General features: G+C 43.4%; 1 protein-coding gene across 1 annotated transcript; it reads right to left on the bottom strand.

The window, feature by feature from the left end:
• Positions 1-6,707: 6,707 nt before the first annotated feature.
• LOC131688114 (uncharacterized) lies at positions 6,708-7,124 on the bottom strand. Its single transcript, XM_058972265.1, has one exon. It carries the CDS (start codon positions 7,122-7,124, stop codon positions 6,708-6,710), a length of 417 nt encoding a protein of 138 aa, XP_058828248.1.
• Between the last annotated feature and the right edge of the window lie 2,576 nt (positions 7,125-9,700).

The raw sequence follows: 9,700 nt of genomic DNA, 5'->3' as shown, positions 1-9,700 counted from the left end.
TCTTGGCGATCACGAAGCCTTCGTGTGTACTATCCACCCCGTCTTGGACAGGGAAACTGCCCACCACTTGGATTGCTCTCATCTCAACACGATCCACCACCCAGTTACAGTTATCGGGAGAAACACGATACGGCTCTGCAATAATTGCAACGTTGCACTTCGTTTCTGTTGTTGACTGCCACAACAGTGCTGTTCAATGTCATAATGATTGAGATTAAGCTGGGTTATCTCCATCATCATTGGCCTGCTTTCGCCTTTTTGTATTCTGGGCATTTGAAGCCTCCCGTCATGTGATCTTTTCTGCCCTCATTTGTGCAGAGCAAGCACTTTGGTTACTTTGTATAGCAATGTGTTCCTTCTACCCACATTATTTCGATTTGCAGGTTTAAATCGCTGAAGGTTATAATTCTTTGAATATATTGTCCACCATCGACATTTCCGAAAGTCCCGGGTACTGGGCAAATACCAAAATTAAAATCACATCGGTTATCCGGTGATGAGTGAACCCATTCTAACCAACTCTACCTCCCTCACATCCCCTTTTGCACTTATAATCCCTTTTCCCCCCAAAATATGTTAACACGAAGAGAACATTTAACTCATACAGATTTATCTACTTAAATATATCTATAATGTAACCCGGCCCATCAAGGATCCTGCAGAGGACTCCGCAACGTAATGCCGTTGGTAATGCCACTATACCAAGCTACACCGCCTGTTGGTACTATGGAAGCCCTCGATACCCCTGCTACAGTCGAGCCTTTGCCACCAGTGTTCAGCAGCCGTCCCGGTCCTGTGTGTGGGATGGGTGAAAGAATCTTTCAACCAGCCACAAATGCATTTTTCGATTCCAGTAATTTGCCTTTTGCTCCGACATCTTGTGACCACATATCAACCATGTATCTCATCGACGACGATCGTCGTATTCTGAGGCGCGACGCAGTTGATTCGGAATGCCTCGAATCCCCCACCGCAGTCGACCAAGCGACCGTCAGCCGCTCCCATACTGATTGACCTTTCAACGCGTTTTCCAACTGTTTGTGAGGACCTTCCAACGCGATCAAAACGGTAACATGATTTCGCTCTGTACTGAACACGATACGTCCTCCAACAAGTTCATCATTCGATGTCTCCCGCTGTGACCACAGTGCCCTCAATAGCCACAAGAATCAGGTGATGGTGTACTTATTGCCGTTCCCCATGGTATAAAGACCCGAGTGATCAACGATGAGCGGTGGGCGAGCACCGAGCAAGTGTGGATATTAGTGAAACTTGCCTATCCCAAACTGTTCCTGTGTGTCGTGTATTCTCCACCTGACAGAATTCGAGGTTACAGCCTGATCGATGTACATCTTTTCTCCGTTTCTTTCATCACCCCGATCGCTGCCCCGTCTGATGATATTATTATACTGGTCGACTTCAACTTGCCTGGCCTGACGTGGTGCCAGGTTACGCTCCATACTGCTGCACTACTCCGACTCATTTAGTCCAGTATGTGCGTCATTATCCCTCACTACATCTTGTATTCGCTCTTAACAATGACGACACGAACGAAGCATGACGTTTTCTAATATTCTTAACTACCTAATCGATCGCAATGTACCAAAACGAACAGTTAGTACCGATCATCTTGTTCTCTGACAATCAACCGTCCTTAGACGATTAAAACTGCCAAATCAACTGCATTTAACCCATTCATGCCCAATTTTGTTCTAGTGCATGTAGGGTTTCAAAACTATTTTTCCTTGAAAACGGTGAGGTCAAGTCACACGAAAATGTAGTCCAAGTCTTATTAAAGTCACTGCTAAAGTATGTTCCTGTACAGTAGCGTTACTGGTGCGCACTATATCTCCGCAACCGATAAACCGATTGATCAGATTTTTTAACATTTCTTGAATGAAACGGTTTGCAAATAAAAATTAGTTATGGAAATGACGTCACTTTATTTAAAAAAAATCGATTGGTTTTTGTTTCAAAAATTTGAAATTTCACTTGTTCGAAAATAACCGCACACTACACTGGAGCGACTGAAACATTTCATCCACGATTACCACAGAAGGTGCTTTGAATTAAATTGATCACATTCCATCGTAATGCTCTGTAACGAATTCCAATGTTGGTCAGTAACTGCAACAGCTGCTTTTAATACAACTACATCAGCTGCGCTTAGTAAACTGAGTGACGAGTTATTTCAGTCCACCAAATCGTCATCTTCTGAAAACTGCTATTAGGACTGATATACATGCAATCAATCAGGTTTGAAAACATTCTAATTTATTTCCTTGGTTTCAAGAAAATATTTCACTTCTTTAGTTTTCTTCTGTAAGGCCGGGATCCTAGGATTCCCCGTGAAAATTCTTTTTAACTTCCCGAATACCGGGAAGCTGAAATGGAAGCACAAATGAAGAGGTGCCGCTGTGGGGTTTTTTTTTACAAAGGAGAAGACCTTTACGTCCTAGCCCAGTACACGTGCTATTGGTAGGTGTCCAAGCTACCGCACGGGGTGTACTGGGGGCGTGTCGGGCTCGAATGGTGACGCTGCAATTAATACCGACTAAACTCCATTGGGCTCCGCCATCGTTCCTCTCAGGAACTACCTCTCGGTATTACTTCTGGGGGGATGGCTGTACTTAATGTACTCATTCACTCTCACTCACGCGTTCATACATCCTGTATGAGGCTTACTTGGTTGGTCTCTCTATCGCACCTTGATTCACTCTCAAACGCTCCACATGAGGCTGACTTTTGTTCTCACCTTTTTCATTCCTTGCTAGGCTTACTTTTATGCTAGCCTCCACCATACCATGTGAGGCTGACTTTTGGGCTCACCCTTAACATGCCGTGTGAGACTGACTTGGATGCTCACCCTTTCACTCCTATGCCACGCCATGAGGCATCGATAGCTAAGTCCCAACATACTACGCTACGACCCTCCCGTCTTGGCATGAGGCAGTCCACTTATACACCTATACACTCACTCTTCTGTCTTGCTTCGGGGTGGCTGGGTTTGCCCCTTACGCGGTTGCCAGTCGCTGCGCCAAACCTGCCTCAGCATGAACAGACCATTCACTCCCTTTTTTGCACTTGGCCTTTTTCGCTCCAACTAACCAATCACTAGTTAGCCGTGCCCGTCGTCTGTTGCTCGGTTCGCCAGATTACCTGTAGCCTACAGGCAATCTGGGTGGTAGCAGCCGAGACTGCGTTCCACTTCTCCACCGATTGACACATCCGCTGAATAAGGGTATCAGGGGTTGTGTCCCAGCCACAGTCGTCAAGCATTGCTCGTCTTTCGACGTCGAACCGAGGACATACGAACAGTATGTGCTCGGCAGTTTCGTCTACACCTGGGCAGTCCGGGCAGGCTGGGACCTCCGCGTGCCCGAACCTGTGGAGGTACTGTCGGAAACAGCCATGGCCTGACAGGAATTGTGTCAGATGGAAGGGAACTTCCCCATGGGGTCTTCCCACCCAGCTCGATATGCTAGGTATCAGCCGGTGGGTCCACCTACCTTTCGAGGAGTTGTCCCACTCACGCTGCCATCTGGCGACCGAGGTCACCCTGATGCGCTCGCGGCCTCCTCTATTTCCACGTAGCTCGAAACACTCCTCATCTACCCGAATGACCAGCCCGACTGGCATCATGCTCGCTATCACGCAGGATGCATCGTGTGATACCGTGCGGTAGGCAGATATCACCCTGAGGCACATCACGCGGTAGGTGCTCTCCAGTTTCTGTAGGTAACTGGTTACCCTCAGTGCTCTTGACCATGACGGGCCGCCGTACCTGAGGAAAGACACGGCAACGCCTGCCAGTAACCTACGTCTACTGGCGCACACCTTTGAGCTGTTGGACATCATTCTCGATAGAGCCGCAACAGCAGTCGACGCTCTCTTGCATGTATAGTCGACATGGCTGCCGAAGGTCAGCTTGTCGTCTATAATGACTCCGAGAGACTTCAGACTTCGCTGTGAAGTGATCGCGACTTCTCCCACATGGATAACTGCATGTTGTGCCGACTTGCGGTTGTTGACGATAACTACCTCCGTCTTATGATGAGCGAGCTCCAGGCCTCTCGTTCTACTTCAGGGATTGACTCCTCGTGGACCTCCAAGGTTACGTCGTCGGCAAAGCCGACGATCTTGACCCCAGGAGGGAACTTCAGTCTCAGAACCCCGTCATACATGAATTTCCATAGCACCGGGCCTAGGATCCGAGCCCTGTGGGACTCCGGCGGTAATCGGAACCCTTTTCTGACCGGCATCGGTCTCGTATAGCAGTACGCGGTTCTGGAAGTAACTTTCCAGGATCCGGTACAGACCCACCGGTAGGCTAAGCCGGTGTAACGAGAGCGCGATGGCATCCCAGTTTGCGCTGTTGAATGCGTTCTTAACGTCAAGTGTCACTAACGCATAGTATCGAATGCCTCGCCTTTTTCATTGAATCGCTATCTCGGCAGTATTTATCACTGAGTGGACTTACCCTTGCGAAAGCCAAGCTGGTTGCTTGACAGGCCGTCCGTACCTTCCGCGTACGGGGTTAGCCTGTTGAGGATAATCCTCTCAAGCAGTTTGCCAGTCGTGTCGACCAGACAGATTGGTCTGTACGCCGATGGGTCGCCTGGCGGCTTCCCGGGCTTCGGCGACAGCACCAATTTCTGCCATTTCCATCTATCGGGGAAACGGCACTCGTCAAGGCATCTCTGCATAGCTAGCCTGAACATGTTCGGGTTCGCTATGAGAGCGTTGTTTGGAACTCCATCCGGCCCTGGAGCTTTGTTCATTGCTAGGGATTTAGCCACTGCGAGTAGTTCTTCATTCGTCACTGGAGCCACCATTTCGGCCGTGCCCGCACTTTCTCGTAGTGCAGGTGGCCAGGGGCTTGTGGCTCGAGACAGGAAGAGTACTTCGATAATCGTCGCCAACCGATCCGGAGACCGTTCTGGGGGTGAAGAGCCCCTTTTGGTCTTGGCCATCACAATCCTGTAAGCGTCACCCCATAGCACTATGGGTCACAAGGGCGGTTTTTCGGTACAAAAATCAATAACTCCCAAACCGTTCATTTTAGAGAAATTATGTCTGAGAGAATATTTTTAGAAATTAAATTGGCTTTCTTTTAAAGTAAAATGTAACTAGGGTGGTCCTCTCGAACATTCTTTTCGAAAAATTATTTTGCGAACAAAAGGGTGTAGCAATGTACTTACTTCAGCAAAGTTGTAGAAAAATGTTTTTCAAGTAACATTTTCAAATGCATCAAAGTTACAGCATTATCGGTTTTCATGCTATTATTATTTTTCTTCTTTAACTTAGGGTGTTTCTGAAAAAGTCAGTATTTTAACTATAACTTTTTAAGTAGTTAGTCTATCATCATACTCTCTATGAAGCAATTTTAGTTCTTTTCATTGCGCATATTTCTGCTGAAGAATGTGAATCGATATCATTTTTCGTTATCGAGCTACGATCACGTTTTAAATAAAAATGATAGTTTTCAATGACCTCTAACTCAGAAGGATGCAAAAAGTAGCAGCTAAATTTGTACTTTTTAGAAAGTGCTTCAAAAATACTATAAAGTATTTCAAAATCAACTTTTGCTTTTTTATACTTCAGCGAAAAATGTTGACATCAACATTATGATCAAATGACATCAGCTTACGGCTGTTTTTAAGGGCCTGGTCATCGCCATTTAGCACCTGCTTTACTAGATCAAAAAGTCGAGTTTTTAAATGATTTTTGAGCTTGTCAAATATATGTACACAAATATTGAAAACGCTCAGGCAGATATTTATTTTACTATTCTACATAACTATTTTATTATTATCGTCATCCTCATAATAATTACAGTGTATCAAAAAATTGTCCGTACAGGGATTGCTCGCATGCGCAGTTGTACATTAAACACAATAAGTTAAAGAATAAAAACCTTAAATTTGTTTATTAATGAACTAAAATAACTCCTTAATTCTATCAAGACATAAATATGAGAAAAATTCATTCAACTGTAAAAAAAATGAATAAAATAAACATCTCTTCCAAAATCAATGTCAAAGAATTGTCCGTACACGACAAGAAATGTTATCGAACTGACCTAAAATACAAAATTAATACTTTGTATGACCACCTTTTGCTGCAATTACGCTCTGCAAACGTCTTTTCATCGAGGAAGCCAGTTTTTGGGTTGTTTCAGGTGAAATTTTCTGCCATTCTTCAACTAGAACCTTCTTCAGCTGGTTCTTATTTTGAATCGGATGTTCCCGGATTTTTCGTTCAAGATAATCCCACAAATTTTCTATGGGATTTAGGTCCGGTGATTGGAGAGGATGTGGGAGCGTCGATTTTACATTGTAGAGCAACCATTCCTTGACAATCTTCGAGGAATGCTTGGGGTCATTATCCTGAACAAAGCGAAAATTATCTCCATGGCCCAATTTCCGCGCGCTTGCTTTAAAATTGTTCTTTAAAATGTCAAGATACATGAATCTATCCATGGTAGATTCGATAAATGTCAAGTTTCCTGGATCACTTGCACTGAAGGCACCCCACACCATAACATGACCACCGCCGTGCTTTAATGTCGGCCGCAGATTTTTCGGATTTAACTCAGTATTCGGTTTGCGCCACACTCTAACCAACCCGTCAGTCCCGAAAATATTAAATTTGCTCTCATCCGTGAATAGAACGTTGTTCCAAAAATCCTCTGGTTCTATTACATATTATTGAGCGTATTCCAACCGCTTTTTGATATTTTTAGCAGAAATGAACGGTTTTTTACGCGCTACGCATCCTCGATATCCTTTATCGTGGAGGGCATTGCGTATTGTTTGTGGGTTAACTTTAATGTTGTCGTACCGCAACAGGCTATCTGCAAGCTTAGGAGCACTCTGTTTAGGATGTTCCTTGATTTCACGTAAAAGTATGCGAACGTGACGATCTGTAAGCTTCGGTTTGCGACCTCTTCCGGGAGCAGTCTCAAGAGATTTTGTTTTCTTGAAGCTCTGAAGTACATACTGCACCGAAGATCGCGGGCGATTCACAGTTCCTGCAATTTCGGACAGGCTTTTACCATCTTCCTTCAAATCAACGATCAATTTTCGGATGGCCAGCGAAATTTTAGTGTGAGAATCGGCCATTATACGGACAAAATTATCTAACACCTTTAAATTGCACGAAAAAACTAAAAAAAAATGATTTTATCGAATATGCTGTAAAAATCACCAGAAACTTATTCTACAGGACACGACGCGGGTGCTTGTTTCTACCTGTTTGACATATACTTGTTTACTTCACAAAGTTTTGAAACGGTCGTAAGTATACGGGCAATTTTTTGACGTCGGTTTCGTTGCTTTTTTGAAGCTCGCAAATATTTTAACAAAGTTATTAGTTTTCAGCATAATTTGACATTTGAACTACAAAACGGACTGCAATCTGCACCAAATGGCCTAAACTATCAATTGAGGAGAGACCCCTAATACATTTTTCTAATGATTTATTATTGGAGTAAATGCTGTACGGGCAATTTTTTGATACAGTGTATAATCACAATCATCAACATCATGAGCATCGTCATCGCTATAGTTATCTGAATCGTGTTTCTTTTCCCAAAGATTAAGTTTCCTTTTTCTTTCCAAGCACAAGCACTCGTGTTTTTTGGACGGCCTATAATTTTGAACATTATGTAGGGTGATGAGCCCATTTGCTCAATGTTTCTATTATCACCCTACCCATTTGAAGCCGTTGGTTAGAGCAGTGTCTGCCATCTTTGTTCAACGCATTGAGTCAAATGGTAGAGCAACAATAGGGGCACTCGATTCGAGTTTTCGTTGCGCTCAAACTCGAGAATTTTACTGTTTTCAGCGCATTTATGTTATTATATTGGTTCTTTACAACGAAGCAAAACTATTGATGTCAATTTTTACGCATTCCATTGATTGTAGGACGAGAAATTAACAAATTAGTGAGGCACCTTGCTTAGTATGGTGAAAATAGGCACTTCACCCTAAGCAATATAAAATGTAGAGCATGTTACTTGACAAAGCGAATGAATTAAGGATGACCCTTCATTCTGTTCTGAGTAAGCGACGAATTTCTGTGAATGCTTGTTTGGGAGGATGTGCATTTTTTGGAATTGTTAACGGCTTCTCAAAATATTTCGAATTTTTATCGAGCACTTTCGTCTCAATTTGATGTCTTTCCAAAATTGATCAAAAATTTTACATGTTTTAATTGCTACAGCTTTTGCATTCCGATCGAAATTCTTTTTTTCATTTTCTCTCACATCAAATGATCTCATAATTTCCTCAAACCCAACCTTTATTTTATTTTTATTTTCACTTTGGTCACTTTCCAGAGATCGAATGATTTTCTTTTATCCATTTTAACGGAACTGATAATACAAAACACTACACAAGTTCATCAAAGCAGTCGTTGGCTACTGCGATTCGATTCATGAATGGGATTGATACCAATTAAACTGTCACGACTCGTGGTGTTGTTTTTTATATTTGACATCGAAGCACAAAAAAGCAAAAGCTGATTTTGAGATATTTTATAGCATTTTTGATGCATTTTCGAAAGAGTACAAATTTAGCTGCTACTTTTTGCAACCTTCTGAGTTGGAGGTGATTTAAAACTATCATTTTTATTTAAAAAAATGATCGTAACTCGATAACGAAAAATGATATCGATTCACATTCTTCAGCAGAAATATGCGCAATGAAAAGTACTAAAATTGCTTCATAGAGAGTATGATGATAGACTAACTACTTAAAAAGTTACAGTTAAAAAACTGGCTTTTTCAGAAACACCCTAAGTTAAAGAATAGAAATAATTATACCATGAAAACCGATAGCGTTATAACTTTGATGCATTTGAAAATGTTTCTCGAAAAACATTTTTCTACAACTTTGCTGAAGTAAGTACCTTGCTATACCATTTTGTTCGAAAAATAATTTTTTGAAAAGAATGTTCGAGAGGACCACCCTAGATACATTTTACTTTATTCCCAAAAATATTCTCTCAGACATAATTTCTGTAAAATGAACGGTTTGGAAGTTATTGATTTTTGTACCAAAAAACCGCCCCTGTGACCCATAGTGCATAGATTCGCGTTGGCACTCTCACACAGGTTGTCGAAACACGCTCTCTTGCTGCTTTTAATGGCCTTGTTAAGGGCCAATTTCGCAGCTCGAAACACTTCACGGCGGTTCTCTCTTGCATCCTCGGTGCGAGCTCTTTGCATCCTACGTCTAGCTCTGAGGCAGGCTGACCGTAGACCTGCAATCTCGGCACTCCACCAGTATACCGGGCATCTACCGTTTCTTGGCAGTGTTTTTCTCGGCATAGTGGCATCGCACGCGCGTGTTAGAACAGCTACCAGCGTATCCCCGCTTAGACTGTCGGTGTTGGCCTCCAGTCCCAGGGCCGCGGTGAAAGCTTCGCTGTCGAAGTGATTGGACTTCCACCCGCGTACCTGACAGGGATCTCCCGCCCTCGGATGCTGCACACCATAGTTGATCCTAAAGCGGATTGCTAAGTGATCGCTATGGGTGTAGCCTTCGTCTACCCTCCATTCCATGCCTGGAACCAGACTCGGGCTGGCAAATGTTACGTCAATCCATGCCTCCACCCCGTTTCTACGGAATGTACTAGTGGAGCCATTATTAGCTAGCACAGTATCGAGTTTTGCAAGCGCCTCCATTAGCGCTTG

Source organism: Topomyia yanbarensis, chromosome 3, assembly GCF_030247195.1.
Source record: "Topomyia yanbarensis strain Yona2022 chromosome 3, ASM3024719v1, whole genome shotgun sequence".
NCBI classification, from domain to species: Eukaryota; Metazoa; Arthropoda; class Insecta; order Diptera; family Culicidae; genus Topomyia; species Topomyia yanbarensis.
Note: the sequence above shows the minus strand (reverse complement) of the source record. Positions and strands in the feature narration are given on the sequence as shown.